The 23,923-nt window shown below is 46.0% G+C and overlaps 1 protein-coding gene across 2 annotated transcripts in view; it reads left to right on the top strand.

Annotated features, from left to right (window-relative positions):
* Nucleotides 1–23,923, top strand: part of DROSHA (drosha ribonuclease III) — a 303,644-nt gene that overhangs the window by 7,365 nt on the left and 272,356 nt on the right. For both annotated transcript variants that reach the window (XM_073678641.1, XM_073678640.1), the window contains exons 3-4: nucleotides 1,894–1,965; nucleotides 4,633–4,870. In XM_073678641.1, the coding sequence (XP_073534742.1) occupies nucleotides 1,894–1,965; nucleotides 4,633–4,870 (310 nt within the window). The remainder of the gene's footprint in view (nucleotides 1–1,893; nucleotides 1,966–4,632; nucleotides 4,871–23,923) is intronic.

The following is a 23,923-nucleotide window of genomic DNA, read 5'->3' as shown; positions in this document are numbered from 1 at the left end:
CCAAATTGGTATCAATGAAAACGTCAGCCCGGCGCGCAAAAAATAAGACCTCACTCTCCCCCAGATCACAAAAAGTGGAGACGCTACTGGTCCTGGAAAATGGCAACTTTTTTTTTTTTTTTTTTCACAACTTAAATAAAAAAAGAACCTATACATGTTTGGTGTCTACAAACTTGTAATGACCTGGAGAATGATAATGGCAGGTCAGTTTTAGCATTCAGTGAACATGGTAAAAAAAAAAAAAAAAATAGAAAATAAAACTGCGATATTGCACTTTTTTTTGCAATTTTACTGCACTTGGAATTTTTTTCCTGTTTTCCAGTACACAATATGGTAAAACCAGTGATGTCATTCAAAAGTACAACTTGTCCCGCAAAAAATAAGCCCTCACACAGCCATATTGACCAAAAAATAAAAAAGCTATGGCTCGGGGAGCAAAAAGCGAAAACGCAAAAAACGGAAAATGGCCCGGGTTAAATCAGGTTTTTGTGTTAAATGTACATTTTTTTTTTTCCGTTGTTTGGTCATTTTTTACATATCACAATCTGTATCAAAATGACAAATAGAAATGTTGTAGTTTTGACATTGGCCACTGGGGCTTTTTTAGACTTTCATTTCTTGTTGTTTCAGGAAACAACACATGTACATAGACACAATGGTCAGACTCCGACCCTATCTGTTGTATTGAAGTGTCTGAGCCTGAACAAAAGTCATTGTGAAATGAAATGGAGCAGGGTCAGCTGTAACAGCACGTATTGTAACTGGTGGATCCGGTGGTATCAGCTGTGTATAGAGGTGTTACCTGTCACTGTATTTCTGCCTCTGCTGATAGGAATCCATGATGAAAACTTCCTGGATGGACAGGATGAGAGTCTAAAAAAAATCCTGAGTGACCACTGGGAAAATTGCAAGTTTACTCATTTTGGGTTTTTGTAACAAAGATTGTAATATGAAAAAACAACATTGTCAGCATGTTTTTAAAATGCATGTAGCACAAAAACCTGATTTAAACAATAGGTAATTTTGTGATATTTTCCCTTTAAAAAAAATTGGGCCATTTTACAGTGAAGTCTGCAGAATTATGATTGGAATTTGTTGCAGGCTTGTAACGAGAGAAGTCCAGCATTTCTTGTTGTTACGGACTATGTATGGAAACTATACAATGGTGGACATGGACTTTAATTTAGAGCATTAATTGCTCCCAGTGATTTTCTGTTTGCACATCCACTGCAGTATTCTACCAAATTCATGTGTTAAAAGGGGTAAGTGTGCACAATAGGCAACTGCCCGGCACTCACCCAAATCACAGCAGAGCAACAATGTATAATAATAAAAACCAACCTTTATTACAAAAAGGGTAAACAAAATATTCAAACAGGCAAAAAATAGGCCAATAGGAACAGTGGCACAACCACAAGTTATCCTAGTAAAACGTGTCACAAATAAATTAATTAATATGACCTAAAAAGGGTAACATGGGCTAAGTAGAAAGCAGACTATGCCGAGAACATGATAAATAAATATAGTAAAGGGCTACTCATGAGAAAGTGCATAATTCAAAACATGAAGTGATAGCCAGCAATATAATAAACAATATTACCTCAATGAAACTGCTTAGTCATGGAAAAAGGGCACAAAAGTGGCGTCCTCCGTCCTTCCACCCTCCACCACTTTTATGCCCTTTTTCCAAGACTAAGCAGTTCCATTGAGGTATTGTCATCTATTATATTGGTGGCTATCACTTCATGTTTTGATTTTATTATTATACATTGTTTCTCTGCTGTGATTTGGGTGAGTGCCGAGCTGGTGCCTATTGTGCACACTTGCCCCTTTTGATCTTTATACTTGCACAGACAATAAATTCATGTGTTGTTTCATTCTCTAACCATAAAGGGATAGGCACAGGCATCGGGATAGCCGAAGATCACCAAGTCCTGACAGAAGTTATAGGAAGAGGCCAAAAAGGTAAATGCCATTGCTTTAGTAAAAACTGTAAGGAACCCTGTTATCAGTTCCATACTGCCATTTCCATGGTTGTCATAGAACAGTAACGGGCTTCCTGATTACAGAGGACTGTGTTTTATTGTGTCACTCTGCAGCATTTTAGTTAAATGGGTTGTCTGGTCCAAATTGATAAGTCTTCAGACACTTTGTGACTGCAGACTTATGAATTTCCCCCGGCGCAGGCACTGTGCGCTGCGGGGATTCACCGGTTTCTGAGCCGGGTTATACATACTCCCAGCCAGGGCCAGTCTAGTGGACGTGAACTCGCTCTATACGCCTAGTGACGTGGGCCTGGCCAACTAGAGGGCTGTCTCCATACAAGGGTATGGAAAGTGAGGCCACACCCACTGGCCAGGAGTATGTATAAGGCACTCATACCCTCCATTCCCCGCTCAGAAACCAGCAAATCCCAGTGCACAGTGCGTGAGCTGGGGGAATTCATAATTCTGCAATCACCTAGAGTCACTGCAGACTCATTGATTTGGATCGGACCACCCCTTTAAGTGTCTGCCATGTGGCTCCCTCCAACTACTCCTCACCCGGCTAAGTTTGTATTTAGGAAAAAGACTTGTCCATCAATCCGGGTGGGGAAATAACTGATGACTGGTTTCCTTTGAAGCTAATCTGCAGTTTGCTGGAGAAGAAGTCCATTTTATACCTTGTGTATTTATACTTGCCTCACTAAGACAAGTGATAAGCTCCCACGTACAAGAGAACTCACTTCTCTGTCCTTAAATTTCCTTCTTCTTCCGTATGAAGCCCACTCACATGCTTCAGCAGGAGCCAGCTAGCAGCTGTTCAAAGAGCTCGAAAAAAAGTTAAAGCCTGCTGTATTTAGTCACACATGGTATATTTCTGATGGCAGGTGATAAAATGCTTTACCGCCTATATTAATTACCTAGGTTGCGCTTATGCTACATAAAGCCAAGCAGTGGTCGCTTAGGCTGTTTAGTAAGGAACACCGCCCTTCCCATATGCACAGAGGGTTCAATAATACGATCACTCTGTGCCGATGTCTTGCCTAGAATGATGATTTTTAAGCAAGCTTAAAAATCATTTCACCCCACAAACAAGCGTTCTGCTCGTTCGTTAGGTAGATGACGGTTTGTTTACACTGCCCGATTGTCATGCAACGAGCATTCCATGGCACGCTTTCCCTGATAATCAGCCAGTGTAAATACACCCTTATGGTTTCCTTGGGGTCATTTTTATTTTTTAGGAAGTAATCCTTATCAGATACCAACCTTAAAATGAACCTAAAGGTGATTCATCTGATTCTTCATATTCTGCCCTGTTCTATGATAGTTTGTCTAAGTCACATTAATAATGCCCAAAATATTAACTTTAAAGACAACCTGTCAGTCGTTTCATGCTGCCCAAACCTCACGCAGCATTAATTGAAGCTGGGCTGTATAATGGCAGCCTGGTATGTTTTTTGTTTTTGTTTTTTTTTTCTTCTGAAATACTTTAGTGTCTATGAGAATATGTAGGCCCAAATTAATCAAAGTGTGACTTTTGTCATTTTAATACCAGTTTCAGGCAGCGCTGCCAGTTTTTAGAACACCACACTTATTAATCCTGCCCATAATTTGAAGACCCAGCTGGGGACCAAAGGAAAAGATGAGACTAGTTTTTGCCAGCACTACTAGAGATGATTGCCCAGTGTCTCCCAATCACCCAAGAGGTGAGGGGAGAAGCCAGACTTGTCTCGTCACTGCCTACTGTACTCGGCCGGCTTATCAAACTATATTTTGTTTGAAATGTTGGAGCGTTTCAAAGAAAAATCTATTTCGGCAGCATGAATTGACTTTCCTGTTTTTTTTTTTTTTTTGTTTTTGTTTTTTTTAATTCTGCAGGGCATAGTGTATCACGTGAATTAATGGCTAAGAACAAGGACTTTAATTCATTATTTATTGTATTGCCATCACATAAAATGAGTCTAAACTTTTAAAAATCTTAGACAAAAAAAAGGCTGCATGGCACTGCTCTGTAGGTGGGTGCACAAATAGGATTCCATAAACCATGTAAAAATAGATTCGGCACTCCAAAATTGATGCAAAGAACTTAATGTGTTGTACTAATACAGGTTCATCCACTGTATAAACAATTTGACGTTTTGGCCAATTACGTGGCGTTCATCAGAACAGGGGAACCTCTTTGGAAGTCTTAGAACGGCATTGAAGATATGCACTGCTGTGCTAAAGATATGGCGCTTCCAAAGAGGTTCCCCTGTTCTGATGAAGGCCACGTAATTGGCCGAAACGTCAAATTGTTTATACAGTGGATGAACCTGTATTAGTAAAATACATATTACTTTCTTTGCGTCAATTTTGGAGTGCTAAATCTAGTTTAGTTCCACTTTAGGTCCCTTGATTTCTGGGGTGAAGACTCTGTGACAGTGAATTGATTTATTCTGTTCCGTGTCATGTCGGAAGGCCAGGCTCTTGGTGTGATAGCCCGGCCATGCTGGTGGCGTTGTGTGCTGAAATAAGCTCTGCTGTCAGAGAGCATGATAATTGCTTGGGATGTCCTTACTGTATGTGGGTTGGGCAGTATAGGGTTAAATAATAGAGAAAGATATGCTGGTGTTATGGGAATAATAAATGAATTTGTTATATATGTTTCTAGTCGCTCCCCTAGTAGAGAGCGCAAGCGACCAAGATGGGAGGAAGAGGAGAAAGACGCCTCCTCCGAAAGTCCATCGTCACTCAAGGAAAGTAGCTACACCATGTTAAAAGACAAGGATCTCCTGGATGAGAACGTGTTGGACAGAAATGACGAGGAAGATGAGGATTTGCTGAAACCAGTGTGGATCCGGTGCACCCATTCTGAAAGCTACTACTCCAGTGATCCAATGGACCAAGTAGTGAGTAGTGGGCCAAAACTAGCTGGCTCTTGTCTGTAGTTACACGTTGACACGTTACTATTTCAGGAGTGTTTTTCAGCCTTGTTTTGTGTAGAAATACTAACTGTCCGATACTCCCCCCCCCCCCCCATATTCAGTTACTTGTTGGCATAAAGTACCCTGATTATGATTCTCCTCGGAGCATGAGTCTAAAAGATGTCGGGGATGTCAGCGTATGCTTACAGGATGGTTTAATGTATTCCCAGGAATGCAGTAACCTGTCTTATCCCAAACCTTGTGAAGTGTTCTCTAAGCAAGAGGAGCAGCACATCAGCCCACCGCAAAGAGCTGTTCACAGGGAGATCACTGGACCGTTGTGTAACACCGCAGCAGGCGGCTGGTCTGAGACCTCATTATGTTGGGAGTGGACAGATAAATTGCTCTCTATGATGTAGTGAAAGCACATTGGACACATGGATAAACAGGCAGAGAAGTGAGAGAATACCATCTGAAAATACTGCATGAGGAGAGAAAATGAGACTTAAGCTCATTTTTTTATTTTTTTTTTAAACATTTTATGTATTTTAAACATTTGTCTTAGTGAAACGTGAGTGAGGGATGACCACAGGACACAGGGGTACAGCAGCAATCAGCAGACACCCACAAAGATTAGATAATATGAATATTTAATAACCAGTTTAGTACAAAGGAAAACATAGGAAAGGATGGTAGGTAAATAGTGAATAAGTAACAAATACAATGACAGCAATTCCTCTCCATAACACCACTCACTAAGAGTATACACAGGTACAGTTAATATGTGAGCAAAATACAACGCGACTAACCCTTTCTATGCATAAATCAATAAAACAGTGTTGTGCCAGTACTTTAGTAATCGCCTGCTCAGAGCCGTTTTCAAAGTGTTTCTTACAGAAGAGATTTTTTCTCCTAACTAACTGGACCTCTATAAGGCTATTTTTATATGCGCATATATATTCAGATGTAAGATGGTACCGGTACGTCCTGAGACTGAAGTAGAAGGGTCCTTGCTGGGCTGAGTTCCGAATAATCAGAAACTCCGTCTTGAAGCTCTTAGAGAATGCCAATCTCTCTAATGTAGGGATCCCTAGTCCTTAGAGATAGGGGCTCACCTGACCTAGCTCAAGATGCTGTGTAATTGGTTGTCCTCACCGAGTCGGCTCATGTCAAGCTGAACAAAGCGTTCGAGAGTCACCCACAACAAATCCAGAGTCGCACCACTCTATCCAGACATACTCCAAGGATGTGTAGCTTCACTTCCACCTGGACTCTCCTTTGACTGTTCCCAACCGCCAAACCCCCGTGCTCAAACTCCGGCCTCTCACTGCTGCCCTCTACTGTCCAGCTCATATATTACATCACAAATCTCCAACAATACAGTAAACTGTGATTAACACTTACATTCCACCCCACTAACATTTTGACGTCTTGGCAAAACAGCACCAACCTAGGTCTAGCACCAACCTAGGTCTGGCCCCACTCAGTCGTTTTGGAGGTACCTTTCTGGAGGGACGCCCGCTGTGGGACGCTCCGACCTACGCAAGCCAGCAAGGTCCAAGGACTCTCTAGGGCCCTCAGCTTCTCTCTCCCTATGTAGTTGTGCCTCCGGTTCGGGTGCCAAAGTTGTACAGTCCACTAATCATCATCATCGTAATCTTCCACTAGGGGTCTGTTGTTCCTGCTGGACTCAGGCCGAGGTTGTCTGGGGGGGGGGGGGGACATCGATGAAACGACAGGGGCGAAGCATGTTTTGATGTAGTCAGCGTACCGGACTGGACCCGTCTTCTCGCTTCACATCGTACACTGGTCCATTTGGAATTACCTGCTTCAACACCTTGTAGGGTTCCAACTCCCATTGAACTTTCTTATGGTAGTCTTTACACAGACCAGCACTCTGTTCCCAGGTTTGAATGGTTCAGTTTGGACTGAACCACCGTCTCGGGGTAACTGATTTTGTTGCTTGTCTCCTACCAACTGGTGAATAGTTTTCAGTCTGATTCGGTGCTCCTGCACCCATGAGTCTGGAGTGCGATGTTTTTCTTCAGTTGGAGTACTCCAGTTAAGTTTGGACACTTCTCTTCCCAACTGTCCGAATAGTAACATGTCAGGAGTGTAACCAGTAGTGCTATGCACTCAGTTATTGTAGGCCCTTAGCATTTCAGGCAAATAATCCAGCCACCACAATTTCTTGTCTCCCTCCTAAGGGTCGAAGCATCTGCAGCAGTGTTCGATTAAATCAGTGCCATTTCCCTATTGGTGATGCGGTGTTGTTTGGGACCTCAGAATCCCATAGATCTCAGAGCTTTTCCATGACTTTTCCTTGAAAGCTCCTTGGTCAGAGTGAATCGTCCTCGAACATCCGTATACCTGAATGAAGTGTCTACACACAACCCTAGCCACCGTCTCTGCAGTTGGATAGTGGGTCGGTACAGGCACCAGAAACTTTGAAAAGTTATCCATCATTACTAAACAGTACTATAGCTCACCTGCGGCAGGCCCGACCAGTAGATAATCCATCATCAAGATCTCCAGAGGTGCAGTTGACCGGATGACTTGAGCTCTGCCCCGGTGTCTTTGCCAGCTCGCAAGCTCTGCATTGCTAGCAGACTACTCTGACGATCTGCTCCAGCTGAGGACAGTACACAAATCGTTGAATCCATTTGTAAGTTTTCTTTGGACCGAAATGGGCACTTTTCTCTTGGCCCTCCTTAGCCAGACTCTGAGCTAGGCTGCTATTAATCACGACTTGCCACTTCTTTTATTTCTCTGACGCAAATACACTGTTCGGTACATTACGCAATCTTTAACATGGAGTCTTTCCCACTGATGCAGAATCTGCCAGTCATCTGAGGAGAATTCGGCCCGAGCAGTCACTGAAGGTCATTCCCCTTCTAGTAGCCAGCCCTTGATCCGGATTACAGGATCATCACCTTGAGTCTGGACCCATTCGGCCGGTGTCCTGCTGAGCAACACAATCTGGCCTGCTGTAACTCCATTAGTCTTGGCTACAGAGGCCACAGTTTTCACTCGACTTAAGTCTGTTATCTCCGTCTCTTCTTCTTCATAATCATCCTCTCCGGAAGAAACTGGAAGGGTGACTCGAGACAGTGTCAGCATTAGCATTCTCTTTGCTGGAACTGTAATTGATGGAGTAATTAAACTTCGCCAGTCGGGTGACCCACCTCTGTGCCAGGGCCCCCAGCTTCCACTTTGCAGATGAGACAATGGGTAATTGTCAGTCCGGACTAAGACCTGTGCTCCAGTGAGGTATTCGGTGAACTTCTCGGTCATGGCCCAGACAAGCGCCAACAGCTGCAGCTTAAAGGAACTGTAGTTAATCTGGGTTTTGTTTGGAGTTCCTCAAATACCGACTGCCGTACGCTATTACTCATTCCTGGTCCCCCTGTTCCTGGGCCAGCACCACTCAATCCGTGAAGACTTTCGTCCGTATATAGAATGAATGGACAATCATATTGAGCATATGCCAACATCAGGGCATTGGTCAAGGCTTCTTTCAGCTGATCCACGGCTCGTTGTTGTGAGGGTCCCCAGGCAATGGGCCAATTCTTTGGGCCTTTTGCGGTCCCCTTCAGTAACTTGTGAAGAGGCTCTGCTATCTTGGTGAAGTTCGAGATGAAACGTCGATAATATCCTGTTCGTCCCAGGAAGGCTCGCAGCTCTTGATGAGTTTGTGGCGGAGGCCAGTTCCTTACAGCTTCCACTTTCCTTCTATCTGGGCTGACTCCACCCAAAGACACCACATGCCCTAGATATTCAGTTTGTCTGAAACAAATGACACACTCGGGGCTTCAACTTCAGACCATGGGCCTGTAGACGGGTCAGCACTTGTCGTAGTCTTCGTAGTTGTTGCTCGAAGGTGGGTGCATGAACGATGTTGTCGTCCAGATAGATCAAGGATGGATTCAAAATTCAGCTCTCCCAAACAGTGCTTCATTAACCGCTGAAATGTCTTGGGTGCATTGGTGAATCCGAAAGGCTTTCTATTGAACTCCTACAGGCCCATTGGTAAAATAAAAGCTGTTTTGGGCTTGGTTCTTTCAGCCACCTGAACTTGCCAGTAGTCACTTTCCAGATCTAAGGTGGAGAAATGCTTGGCCTGTAGAAGCTCCATTGGGGACTCTTCCACTCTAGGCAAAGGGTAACCATTTTGTACAGTGACACTATTCAACTTGCGAAAGGTGACACAGAATCTCAAGCTTCCATCCTTCTTTCAGACGAGCACTATTGATGCGGGCCATGGATTCTGACTCTCCCGCACTACTCAGCATCTGTGATGGCTTTTACTGCCTGATACAGATTAGGGGGAATTTGTTGATATTGTTACGGATCAGAGCTGTGTCTCCCTTTGAAATTTCATGTTCAATGCGTGCGTTACATCCAAGATCATCTTCATTTCTGGAGAAAGCAGCTTGAAACTCCCAAGACAGGTCTTTTATCAGCTGAATTTGTTCTGAGGAGAACTGACTGGTGTCCAGTCGTATTATTTCGAGGATCTTCCAGCCATTTCACTCCGAAGTCTGCTCTGTCCTCGGAGCTTTGGACACGGTCACAGTCCACAGTTCCTATTCCTCAACAATCAGTGCCAGTTGGACTTTGAGGTCTGTCTCTCTTCCATACATGTACAAATCCGCACCTTTTACGCACGAAGCATGACAGGAGAATCATGTACATTGGCACACCGGACGGCTACTTGTCCATCCACCAATGTCTCCATAGTACGAGCGATCATCAGGCCTTGTCCGGTTCCTGTTGGCTTCTGGGGCTCCGTAATCACCTGTATTCTATTGAGTCTTCAGTGGCTACCCACATCCATTTGTACGATCTGCTCCTGACGAGGCCAGAGAATATTTTCATTCCCTGGTGGGACGGTCGCAATCCCCACCACTTCATCTTTGGGAACACTGTAGCGAATCCCACATACCTGGCTCAGTCTCTGGAACACTTTTTGTGTAGGCTAATGTTTAGTGACTCTCTGCCAGTGTCCCGGGGCCATCTTTGTGGAACATCCACTGGTCTAGATCAAGCAGAATGTTCATTCCTAATATAATCGAGGTTCCTAACCGTGAATTCCCATCCACAAGCACGATCCCTAATTGACCCACATCCAGGTCTCCAATCTTTACATGCATCCACGCTATCCCGTGGATTGGAATATTTGTCTGGTTGACGGTCGTCGACTTAATCCGTTTTCCACGCTCTACTTTGATAAAGTGACCGAAAATGGTCTCAAAGTACTCCAGTGTAATTGTGGAGACTTTGGCTCCTGTATCTACTAGTCCGCGTACGGTCTTGTCTTCAATCAGTACGTCCATCACTGGACTTCGGGACACAAGATTCTTAAGGTATTTCAGGCATTGCCTACATGGGGCATTTCTTCCAGTGCACCCTACCAGTGGAGGTGATCCTTATTTAAATGTCCTGGCTCACACAAAAAAAAAAAACAGTCCTACTTACCTTTTCCCCACTCCCTGGTTATATTATAGATATTTAGTAAACAGTTTATAAGACAAAGGAAAGGATGGTAGGTAAACCGTGAATAAAGAACAAATACAATGACAGCAGTTCCTCTCAGAGTATATATGCAGGTACAGGAAAACAGAATTAACGGTTATATGCCAGCAAAATACAACGCCACTAACTTTCTATGCATAAGTCAAAGGACAGTGTTGTGCCAGTACTTTAGTAATCGCCTTCTCGGAGCAGTTTTCGAAGTGTCTCTTACAGAAGAGGACCTTTTTCCGAACAACACAGTAAACTGTGATTAACCGTTACATTAGTACAGACTCGTTTTATCAGAGAACTTAGGAGACAGAGACTAGTAAAGTGTCAGCACTGGAAAACCCTTTTAAGGCATCTGATCGAGGGAATACTTCTAATTAGACCCCATCTGATGTACTGTATTCAGAGTCACACATAAGAGAAATGAAACATTTTAAAAAAGAAATGAGAAACCTAAAGGGAATCTGTCAATACGTTTTTGCCACCTAATCTGAGAGCAGCCTAATGTAGGGGTAGAGACCCTGTTTCTTACGATGTGTCACTTACTGGGCTGCTTTTTATAGTTTTGGTAAAATCATTGTTTCAGGAGAAGGAGAATATCAATAGAGGACTAGTAAACCTGCTGCCAGGTAGTCCTCCATATTCATGAGGTCTGAATAACCCCGCCCCCACCACTGATTGGCAGCTTTCTGCCAATGTACAGTGTACACAGAGAGCTGTCAATCAGTGGTGGGGGTGGTTACACCGAGCTCAGCTGTCAAAGAACTGGTTGATAAAATCAGTATTTCTCAATACGCCTTCCACGACAGCATTGGAGGATGTTGTCCACTCCCTATTGGGGGACAGGAAAATAGAGATTAAAAGCCCCTCCTCACCGTCAATCCCCAGTGTTTTCCTGTCCCCCCTTGGGGCATGAAGAGATCCTGCAGTGCTGTCGGGCCGGCATGGAAGCGATGTATTTCCTTTACCTGTGTGCCGGGCAGTGGTCGGTCGGGGTGCTTCCTCCTCCCTCCTTGCAGCTCCCCTTTGGGGGACTACCCTGGCTTCCTGCGCCCCACTGAGAGTAAAGCAAGCCAGGGGATCGTTCATGCCGGAGGCCGCTCCCGCCATCCGTTATCTCCTCTTTCCTGGAGCGCGGACGTTGCCGTGCGCATCGGAATCCCCGCGCGCACCGGAAGTGGCGTCGCTGCGGGCCCTGCCGCTCTGGCCTGAGCGTTCCACGCTGCATGTGGATTCCACGCTCCTGAACCGACAGGCGGTTGACGTCACTGCGGTCCCATCGCTCCGGTCGAAGCATTCCACGTGGGACGCTGAATGACAGGACCAAAGGCCCATACCAACCTGGATTGGCCTTAAAAGTGACCTGAAAGGGGAGAGGACTGAGGTCCCTTGCTGAGAGGCACAGTTTTATTTAAAACCCGCCTGAAGACACCAAAAGGTAAGGCTATTCCCACCATATTCCCTCTACGGAAGGTGATAGGTCCTGTACCCCTGCATCTGCAGAGCCCAGCATGCCCTCGGCTACAGTGAGTAGTACCTGGGTGGTCACTATGGGGTTATCTCGGCCTCCTTTTAAGAAGACACTAGATCTCCCCTCCTTCTATTTCACATGGGTCCCCTTCTTTTCCCCTTTCTTAGGAGGACAAGGCCCCCACTTCTAAGAAGGATAAAGACCAGCCCTGTAGATGTGGCATCTGTACAAAAAAGCTGTCCTCATCCTATAAGAAGTTGTCAGCCCTGTATGGATAAAATAATTAGAGACGAAAACCCCTCACTGATCGAGGAGTTTAGATCACTCGTTAAACAGGAGGTCCAGGTGGTTAGACAGGAGGTCCAGGCCTCCTTTGCTGCCCTGCCTGTCTATTCCTCCTCCAGGCCCTCTCCCCCTAAGAAGAGGAAGATCCAAGAATTAGACTCAGATGTGGTCTCTATGGACGCTAGTAGCTCAGCCTCTGATGATTTTGAGGAATTGGCATCCGTAGGGTCTGCCAAAGCAGTCGAAACCGGTAGATATTATTTTTCCTCAGACAACTTAGGGGAACTACTGGACGCTGTTAGAGGCACTATGGGGCTGGAAGAAGTGGAGGTTCCCTGTTCTGTTCAGGACGAGATGTTTAGGGGTCTTAAAACCAAAAAACAGACTGGGTTTCCAGTCCATGAGGTAATTAGGGATCTCATCCGACAGGAATGGGAGTCCCCGGAAAATCGCCTCGCCACCCATTCGAAATTAAAACATAGGTTTCCGTTAGATGGTGATGGTTTTGAATGGGAAGTCTCTAAAGTAGACATCCAGGTGGCTAGGGTAGTGAGAAAAACCTCACTTCCCTTTGAGGACTCGTCCCAATTAAAGTATCCTTTGGACCGCAAAATGGAAAGCGTCCTTAAAAAATCATGGGAAACCTCCTCTGCCTCTCTCAAAGTCAATATTTCCTCGACTTGTGTGTCCAGATCCCTCTTCAAATCTCTGACCCAACTGGAGGAACACCTGTCTCAGGGCACGTCCAGGGCAGACCTACTTGACTCCATCCCTCTCCTTCAAAAAGCCACAGGTTTCTTAGCGGACGCCTCGGCTGAGTCAATCCGTATCGCGGCCAGGGCAGCTGTCCTGTCCAATACTGCTCGCCATGCACTATGGCTCAAAACATGGAGTGGGGACGTCACCTCTAAAGTCAAGCTTTGTTCCATTCCATTCCAAGGAAAATATGTATTTGGCCCAGCCCTGGATGAAATCCTGGAAAAGGCTTTGGACAGGAAGAAAACACTTCCTGAACAGAAACTGGCTAAGAAACGTTCCTTTTGGCCTTCCCAAAGTCACCCCTCACAGTATAGAGGAAAGGGAAAATCTGGGCGCTGGAGCCTATCCCAAAGGCGGCAGGGGTCGCAGCATCCTTGTACCCGAGCAACAACACCAGCAGCAGGACAGGCAATGACTTGGTCCGTGTAGGGGGGCGGCTTTCGAATTTCTTTCCCCAGTGGCAGGCAATGTCTTCCTGCCAGTGGATCCTCAATTCCATCGAGGAGGCTCTTCTATTGGAATTCGAGAGTCGCCCCCCCTCAGATCCTGAGGGTCACGTCCCTTCCCTCTCGGGTGGGCTCAGGATCTCCTATTGGTCGCCCTAAAAGACCTTCTGGATTCGATAGTGGTGTCTCTAGTTCCCCCTGGCCAGGAGGGGACGGGTCACTACTCAAAAATATTCCTAATACGGAAACCATCAGGGACCCCACGCATCATAATCAACCTGAAGTCCTTAAACCATCACATCAAATACCAACGTTTCAAGATGGAGTCTATAAAATCAACTATTCCCCTAATAGGGAAAGACTTCGTCATGGCAACCATAGATTTAAAGGATGCGTACTACCATGTGCCGATTCATCAGTCCCACAGAAAGTTCCTGCGGTTTGCAGTCCTCAGGGACAATATAACAGTTCACTACCAGTACAACGTACTGCCCTTCGGCATCTCTTCAGCACCCCGGGTGTTTACGAAGATCATGGCAGAAGTCCTCGCACTCATCCAGAAACAGGGCCTGCGCATAATTCCATACTTTGACGACATGTTGATTGTCGCTCCCTCAGTAGCAGCTTTCAATCTTCACGTCTCTATATCCTTAAGAACCCTACGGTCTTTAGGTTGGATTCCAAACCTAAAAAAATCAGAACTCCTCCCTTCATCAAGGAGGAAATTCCTTGGTGTATTGCTGGACTCCAACAAACAGATGTCCTTTCTACCATTGGAGCATCAGACCACTCTCATTTCCAAAAATCTCAGACGCCAAGAGAATCCATCGTTGAAAGCGACAATGTCTGTATTGGGGTCTATGACAGCCTGTATCCATTCGATGTTGTGGGCCCAGGCCCACTCAAGGCCTCTCCAGGATCATATCCTAAGATCCTGGAACAGACAAAGGGACCCACTAAACAAACGGTTCAGGACCCCCCGTCGGATAAAAGCTTCTCTTTCTTGGTGGCTAAGCTCCCGAAATCTTCAGAGGGGGATTTCTTGGTCCCAGGACCCTCTGATTACAGTGACTACCGATGCCAGTCTACGAGGCTGGGGAGCTATGGTGGCCCAGATTCCCTTTCAAGGCAGATGGAGTCCCGAGATCAGTGCCAGATCTTCCAACTTTAAGGAGCTAATGGCGGTAGAAAAAACGCTCAGAGCAGCAGTCTACTTAATCTGGGGTTCTCACATCAAGATTCTCTCGGACAACGTGACTACAGTTGCCTTCTTTTGTCATCAAAAAGGTACGAAGGTACACAGCCTAAAACAGATTGCAGGCCGAATATTTTTTTGGGCAGAACAACATATCCGATCACTTTCAGCAATCCACCTGAAAGGCTCAAACAACATCCAAGCAGACTTTCTAAGCAGGGAAGAAATCCAGCCAGGAGAATGGAGCCTGAATCCTCAGATTTTCCAGTCGTTGGTAGCCAAATGGGGTCTCCCCGAGGTAGATCTCTTTGCCAGTCTTTCAAACGAAAACCTTCCCCTCTTCTTTTCTTTGCACAGACGAGACAAGGCCATGAATTTGGACGCATTAGCCCATCCCAGGCATTTCAGGCTGGTCTATGCGTTCCCTCCGATACCGCTGATAGCAAGAACCATCGAGAAAGTCAGGATAGAGAGAGTGGCAACAATTCTGGTGGCCCAAAAGGCCTTGGTTCGGGGCCATCACAGAACTCTGCCTAGAGGGTCCGGTAATACTACCACAGGTTAACAATCTTCTCTCTCAAGGGCCCCTGTTCCATCCCAATCCTCAGTGGCTAAATCTGGTAGCCTGGTTACTGAAGCCGAGATCTTAAGATCCAAAGGTCTCTCGGAAGAAGTTATAAAAACTCTTCAACAGAGTAGGAAGCCAGTAACCAACGTGATATACGGCAAAATATGGAAAAAATTCCTATCATGGTACGCTCCGGATACTCCTGATCAGGGCCGGCTCCAGGTTTTTCTGGGCCCCGGGCGAAAGAGTCTCAGTGGGCCCCTTTAATACATACCACGATTCATAATGCACAGATACCACAGAGAAATAGATAGATGGATAGATTATTACAATGCAAAGATTTCACTTCTTACATTACATGAGCGATATCTATTGTAAATTCTACAAAAGCTCAGAAACGGGCGAATCGCCCCATACGGAATACTGGCCCCCATATAAGGCCCCATACGGAATACTGGCCCCCATATAAGGCCCCATACGGAATACTGGCCCCCATATAAGGCCCCATACGGAATACTGGCCCCCATATAAGGCTCCATACGGAATACTGGCCCCCATATAAGACTCCATACGGAATACTGGCCCCCATACAATGCTCCATACAGGATACTGGCCCCCTTATAAAGCTCCATACAGGATACTGGCCCCCATATAACGCTCCATACAGGATACTGGTCCCCATATAATGCTGTATGCAGGCTGTTACCCGCCACATAATGCCCCATACAGGCTGCCCCCCCTTATAATGCTCCATGCAGGCTGTTACCCCCCACATAATGCCCCATACAGGCTGCCCCCCCTTATAATGCTCCATGCAGGCTATTCCCCCCACATAATGCACTATGCAGGCTGTCTCCCCCCCCCCCCCCCCCCCCTTATAATGCCCCATGCAGGCTGTCACCCCCTCTCTCCATAATGCCCCATGCAGGCTGTCACCCCCTCTCTCTATAATGCCCCATGCAGGCTGTCACCCCCTCTCTATAATGCCCCATGCAGGCTGTCACCCCCTCTCTATAATGCCCCATGCAGGCTGCCCCCCCCCCCCCCCCACCTCCCTTATAATGCCCCATGCAGGCTGTCACCCCCTCTCTCCATAATGCCCCATGCAGGCTGTCACCCCCTCTCTCCATAATGCCCCATGCAGGCTGTCACCCCCTCTCTCTATAATGCCCCATGCAGGCTGTCCCCCCCCCACCTCCCTTATAATGCCCCATGCAGGCTGTCACCCCCTCTCTCCATAATGCCCCATGCAGGCTGTCTCCCCCTCTCTCCATAATGCCCCATGCAGGCTGTCACCCCCTTTCTCCATAATGCCCCATGCAGGCTGTCACCCCCTCTCTCCATAATGCCCCATGCAGGCTGTCACCCCCTCTCTCCATAATGCCCCATGCAGGCTGTCACCCCCTCTCTCCATAATGCCCCATGCAGGCTGTCACCCCCTCTCTCCATAATGCCCCATGCAGGCTGTCACCCCCTCTCTCTATAATGCCCCATGCAGGCTGTCACCCCCTCTCTCTATAATGCCCCATGCAGGCTGTCACCCCCTCTCTTTATAATGCCCCATGCAGGCTGTCACCCCCTCTCTTTATAATGCCCCATGCAGGCTGTCACCCCCTCTCTCTATAATGCCCCATGCAGGCTATCACCCCCTCTCTCTATAATGCCCCATGCAGGCTGTCACCCCCTCTCTCTATAATGCCCCATGCAGGCTATCACCCCCTCTCTCTATAATGCCCCATGCAGGCTGTCACCCCCCTCTCTCTATAATGCCCCATGCAGGCTGTCACCCCCCTCTCTCTATAATGCCCCATGCAGGCTGTCACCCCCCTCTCTCTATAATGCCCCATGCAGGCTGTCACCCCCCCCCCCTCTCTCTATAATGCCCCATGCAGGCTGTCACCCCCCCCCCCTCTCTCTATAATGCCCCATGCAGGCTGTCACCCCCCCCCCCCTCTCTCTATAATGCCCCATGCAGGCTGTCACCCCCCCCCTCTCTCTATAATGCCCCATGCAGGCTGTCACCCCCCCCCCTCTCTCTATAATGCCCCATGCAGGCTGTCACCCCCCCCCCCTCTCTCTATAATGCCCCATGCAGGCTGTCACCCCCCCCTCTCTCTATAATGCCCCATGCAGGCTGTCACCCCCCCCCTCTCTCTATAATGCCCCATGCAGGCTGTCACCCCCCCCCCTCTCTCTATAATGCCCCATGCAGGCTGTCAACCCCCCCTCTCTCTATAATGCCCCATGCAGGCTGTCAACCCCCCCTCTCTCTATAATGCCCCATGCAGGCTGTCACCCCCCCTCTCTCTATAATGCCCCATGCAGACTGTCACCCCCCCCCTCTCTCTATAATGCCCCATGCCTCCATACATTAAAAAAAATAAAATACTCACCTCCCTCCTCCTCACCTGCTACCTTTTGCAGCTGCTCGGGTCCGGACTCCAGCGTTGTCGGTGTCTTCCCGCTCTGCGCTCCCTGTGACGGCTCAGGGGGACGGCGCGGTGGAAAGACGTCACCGCGCCCTCTGACCTGAGACGTCACAGGGAGCGTAGAGCAGGAAGACAGCGGATCTGCGGAGGCACGGGGAGAGGTAAGTATCCCACTGCCGGGGCCCTGAGCAAGCGGGGAAGAAGGGCGGGCGCTGATGCCGCTCTCCTCCGCCCATAGCCCAGCGGGGTGCGTGACTGCCAGTGGGCCCCTCTGCCTGCTCAGGGCCCCGGCACTTGCCCGGGTGCGCTGGGTGCTGATGCCGGCCCTGCTCCTGATAGCTCACATCCCAACATTGCTTGAATCCTTGATTTTCTACAGAGTGGATTGGAGTTGGGTCTCAAACCCAGCACTCTTAAGGTGCAGATTTCAGCCCTAAGTTCCATATTCGACCAAGATTTGGCCTCTCATAGGTGGATCAAGAGATTCATAACTTCAGCACTCACTTCACCCAAGAATTCAGTCTCCGGTCCCATCCTGGGATCTAAATGTGGTACTCAGGGGTTTAACCCTCTCTCCCTTTGAGCCTCTATCATCTAGCTCAGTACAGAGACTCTCTCCTAAGACTGCCTCCTTAGTAGCCATCACTTCAGTACGGAGAGTAGGAGAACTTCAGGCCCTTTCTATCAGAGAACCTCACATGAATGTGACCGAAGATAGAATTACTCTTCGCCTGGACCCTTCCTTTCTCCCAAAGGTAGTTACGGACTTCCATCATTCCCAGGAAATCACCCTTCCCTCCTTATGCCAGAATCCTTCCAATCCAAAGGAAGCATTGTTCCACCTCCTAGATGTCCGCTGAACTGTCCTTTTATTATCTTCAACAAACTGAGTCTTGGAGATTGGATGGAAACCTATTTATACAGCACTCGGGGCAGAACAGAGGAAGGAAGGCGGCTAAGTCCACTATAGCAAACTGGATCAAAAAGGCAATTGGGGAAGCTTATAGCAATCAACAAAGGAATCCACCGATTGCCTTAAAGGCTCATTCTACCAGATCCACATCAACTTCATGGGCCGAAAGAGCAGGCGCTTCTACTGAGCAGATTTGCAGGGCAGCTACATGGTCTTCCCTTCATACATTTTCTAAACATTATTGATTGCTTATCATCCACTAGGGATTTAGCCTTTGGTAGGAAAGTCCTATGAGCTATTGTCCCTCCCTTATAAAATATTGTTGGTATTCCTCCAATGCTGTCGTGGAAGGCGTATTGAGAAAATAGAATTAGTCCTTACTGGTAATTCGGTTTCTAGAAGCCTTCCACGACAGCACGAATTTCCCTCCCTTTGGATTCCATATAACTGTCAGGTAACAATTTTCCAGGTGATCTTGGTAAACACTGGGGATTGACGGTGGGGAGGGGCTTTTAATCTCTCTATGTTCCTGTCCCCCAATAGTGCGTGGACAACATCCTCCAATGCTGTCGTGGAAGGCTTCTAGAAACTGAATTACCGGTAAGGACTAATTCTGTTTTTTTCTGAAGAAAATATAAGTTGCAAGCAGCCCAGTAAGTAATACATCACTGGAATCAGGATCTCTGCCTCCACATCATGCTGCTCTCGGGTGGGATAGCAAAAACCTGGTGACAAATTGCCTTCAAGTCCAAAGATGCTGATTTACTAACACATCCAATAAAAATATTATGAACTGAAACTAGAAGGACCACTTGTAGTAATGTGATTTTATTTATATAAAAGGCCATATTATTTTTTTGCATTTATTATTTTATTTTTCAAGTATTTTTGACACCAATCCATAGAGGACAACAATATGATTATTTTTAGTCAGTTTTGTTGTAGTAACATTTTATCTACAGACTTATCGTTGGATAATAACTAGTGTTGAGCGAGTATGTTCTATTAACTCTTTCGCCGAGTATGCTCGGACAGAGCACCGAGTATTTACAGCTGCTCGGTGATATGGTTGAATCGCTCCCGTGTGCATGATTTGCGACTGTTTGACAGTTTTATTACATGGGAGGAATGTCTATTTCTTACACATTCCTCACATGTAATAAAACTGTCAAACAGTTGCAAATCATGCACACGGGAACGATTTAACCATATCACCGAGCAGCTGTTAATACTCGGAGCTCGGCCCGAGCATACTTGGAACAGAACATACTCACTCAACACTAATAATAACATTTCCAAAAAGTTATGGGTGGGTTATTAGTGGAGGTCCTATCTTTTGTTGTAGCTACAGATGTTTTATTGTTAAGGTATTTTGCCTTTTCTAGTTTATAAAACCTCTTAATCCAAAGGTGTTTAGTTTAAAAGGAGTCTCTCAGTAGGATCAACCCTCCTAAGCAGTCTTTATGGGCACGCATTTAATTGTTGCTGCACTTCTTTTATATTGATGACTTAATCTTAGAGAGCGGTCATCAATATCAATTCATTGGGGGTCTAACCCCAATGATTGCCTGCTCTCTGTGCTGGCAGCTCCCGTTTTTGGCAGTTCCAGAGCTGAACAGCACGGCTCAGTTAACTGTGTAGTGGCCACGGCCGGGTACTGCACATCAACCCCTATTATAATGAATAGGAAAAGATTTACAGTACCCAGCTGCGGCCACTACACAATTGACTGAGCTGTGCTGTTCTGGGGGTGCCAGATGTTGGACTCCCACCAAGGTTTTTTTTGATCCTCAATATAAATGTATTGGAGCAGCCCTTTAAGTAAATGTAACGTCAAAGGGTGTTTAATATCCATTATTTTTGGATCAAATAGGTCTGTTAGGATTTAAGAATAAGTTGAGTTGACAAGCTAAAAATAGTATTTTTTTTATTTTTTTATTTCCCCCTCCCCAAAAGGGATTAAAGAACAGTCTAACATAAGTGTTTTAGGTTTCCGTTTTCCTGCTGACATCTCCAGTAGAGCTGGGAAATTAAGGGATTAATTCTGTTGTGAAAAAGTGCTGTTCTAGAATACCCGGATATTATCTTGTAGTTTATATTCAGTCTGTTTTATTAAACATTAATTAATCATTACTTATTGATTATTATACATTTTGCAAATCAAAAAATATATTGAATTCGAATTTGAAGAAAACATAATCTAGAAAATGTCCACAGTTCAAATGAGATCACCTCTTTCAATATCAATTCACATTGTAATACCTTGAACATCATTGTCACGGTCTCCACACTTTCCTTGTCTGCTATGTTACTATTGTGTGAAGGCTGTCAGTCTGATTTGGGTTTGCTGGGTTGTTTCTGCAATCATCTGTGTTCACTTCCCTTGATTAGTCTTCTACTTAAGCATGCTAGCTCCTTCACCCAGTGTCAATTGTACACTTGGTATTACCTGGTTAGGACTGATCTCTCTGTGCTCTGTGCCTGACCCAGCCTGACTATTTTCCCTTACCTGGATTTTGACCATCTGCTTGTTATCTGACTACTCTTTTGTCTGCTCCCTTTGTACTGCGCCATCTTCCTGGACTTGACTTTGGATTGTTTGACCTCCCTATATTTATCTAGTAAGTAGCTCTAATATTATATTTCTTTCAGTAATATTAGTCTCTTCTCTCCTCTTCTGAGACTGTTATTTCTGTAGTGACTCGCGTCACATTACAATTGACCGTTCACTTTTTTTTTTCCTTTTTCCCACCTATGGATCCGTTACGTACTTTGTGGGATCAGGTGGCGAATCTGACTCAGTTAGTTCAGGATCTGGCCTTGGAAAAACACAAACTGGCGTCTTCACAGGCTCCGTTACAAGACCAGATTTCTGGTACGTTTACAGTCGCTCAGAATCTTTCCTCTCCGACCACTGTCATGACTTCTGAACCATCTGACGTATCTTTGAGCCCCCCTGAACCGGCAATAGCACTCCCTGACAAATTTTCGGGGGAGAAAGATCAGTTCAGAACTTTCAAAGAAAGTTGTAAATTATTGTTTACCTTGCGTCCTCGGTCATCAGGGAGTGAGTCACAGTGGGTGGGAATTAAAATGTCACTTCTGCGGGGGGGTCCCCAGACTTGGACGTTCAGGAGCAAAAGGGGGTAGAGAAAATGCCCTTCTGTGGACGCTTTCTTTGACGCTTTAGGACAGATCTATGACAAACCGGACAGGGTCAAGGTGGCAGAGACAAGGATTATGAACCTGACACAGGGGAACCACTCAGCGGAAGACTACTGTTCTGAGTTTCGTCAGTGGTCTACTGATATTCTCTGGAATGACGCGGCTCTCAGGTGCCAATTCCTCAGGGGTCTTTCGGAGCCATTAAAGGACGCTCTGGCTCTGCATGCTCCACCAGGTTGTTTGGTGGAGGCCATGACTCGGGTTATCCGCATGGATCGGAGGATGCGGGAGAGACGCAAGGTTCAACACTAGGTTCCATTTTGTTCACCGGGCCCGGGTCGTTTACCAGAGATAGAACCTATGGAGGTTGGAGCTGCCAGCTCAAGGGTTAAGGAGAGGAGACGCCGCCTGGAACTTGGACTTTGTCTGTATTGTGGCCAATCTGGACATCTCTTAAAGGATTGCCCAGCACGACCTGCAACGAATAAGCCGTCGGGAAACGCCTAGGTCTGGGTGATTGTCGAGGAGGTCACCCAGACTTACAGGTACCCTTTTACTCCTCTGATAAAGTGTTGTTGAATGCTGAATTAATGTTTCAAAACCAGTGTCTATCAACATTTGCCTTTATTGACTGGAGCTGCGGCTAATTTCCTTGATTCGGGACTTGTTCAGAAATTAGGATTAGGGACAGTTAAGTTAGAAGACCCTATTCAAATTGTGGCTATTGATAGAACACCATTGCTAAAAAATCTGGTTCAGTTAGTTACTTTGGAGTTCACACTCAAGGTGGGGTCACTTCATACAGAATTAATCTCCTGTTATGTCCTGGACTATTTACCTGCTGGGATTGTGTTGGGTCTTCCTTGGTTGCGCATGCATAATCCGATCATTGACTGGTATCAGAAAGATATTGTCAAATGGGACCCTCATTGTATTGAAAAATGTCTTAAATCTGTGCATGCTTGCTCCGTTAGTCTGGAGGGTCTTCCGGAATACCTGAAGTACTTCGGAGATGTTTTTTCGGAAGTAGAGTCTGAGATCTTACCTCCTCACCGTCCCTATGACTGTGCTATTAATGTCATTCCTAACTCCAAATTATCCAAAGCTCTCTTGTATAACTTGTCTGGCCCTGAGCGGGCAGCCATGAAGGCTTATATTAATGAAAGTTTACGGAAAGGTCATATTCGTCTTTCCTCATCGCCGGTTGCCATCGGATTATTTTTTGCTAAAAAAAAAGATGGAGGTATCCGTCCATGCCTCGATTTCCGAAAATTAAACAAGATAACGGTTAAAAATACTTATCTGCTTCCACTTGTCCCCGGAACTATATAAGCAGCTTTCGGGGGCCAAATGGTTTTCCAAACTGGATCTCAGGGGGGCATATATTCTGATATGTATTCGTGAGGGTGATGAGTGGAAGATAGCGTTTTTAACCTCTGAAAGTCTTTTTGAAAACCTCGTCATGCCTTTTGGGTTAACAAATGCACCCGCGGTCTTTCAGAATTTTATGAATGATATTCTCTCTGATTATATTGGGAGATTTATTGTGGTTTATTTAGATGATATTCTAATTTTTTCACCTGATCTAGATATTCATTATAAACATGTCCGTTTGGTTCTGCAAAGGTTAAGAGATAATTGTTTGTTTGCCAAGATTGAAAAATGTACCTTTTCTGTTCAATAAATATCATTCTTGGGCTTCATTGTGTCAGCCTCCGGGTTTAAGATGGATCCTGGGAAGGTTCAGGCCATCATTGATTGGGTTCAACCCAGCGACCTTAAGGCTCTGCAGCGCTTTTTAGGGTTCGCAAATTATTACAGAAAATTTATTAAAGGTTTTTCTCAGATTGTCAAGCCTCTTGCGGACCTCACTCGCAAAGGGGCGGAGCTAAAGGTTTGGTCGTCAGAAGCAGTCGGGGCTTTTGAAAACTTGAAGAAATGTTTTATGTCTGCTCCTATACTTGTTCAACCAGACCTCCAGAGGCCGTTCATTGTGGAGGTTGATGCTTCCGAGGTTGGGGTGGGGGCTGTATTGTCTCGAGGTCCTAAGACTTTAACTAATCTGCGACCATGTGCCTTTTTCTCTAAAAAAAAAAAAAAAAAAAATTTCTCCTGCTGAAAGAAACTATGATGTGGGTAATCGAGAGTTACTTGCTGTCAAATTGGCTTTTGAAGAATGGAGGCATTTTTTGGAAGGAGCCATTCATCTGGTCACCGTGGTGATAGATAACAAGAATCTAGCGTATATCGAATCTGCTAAGCGGTTGACACCTAGACAGGCCAG

This window comes from Phyllobates terribilis, unplaced genomic scaffold, assembly GCF_046119375.1.
Source record: "Phyllobates terribilis strain yellow unplaced genomic scaffold, ASM4611937v1 Scaffold_4__5_contigs__length_816908805, whole genome shotgun sequence".
In the NCBI taxonomy this organism is placed as follows: Eukaryota; Metazoa; Chordata; class Amphibia; order Anura; family Dendrobatidae; genus Phyllobates; species Phyllobates terribilis.
Note: the sequence above shows the minus strand (reverse complement) of the source record. Positions and strands in the feature narration are given on the sequence as shown.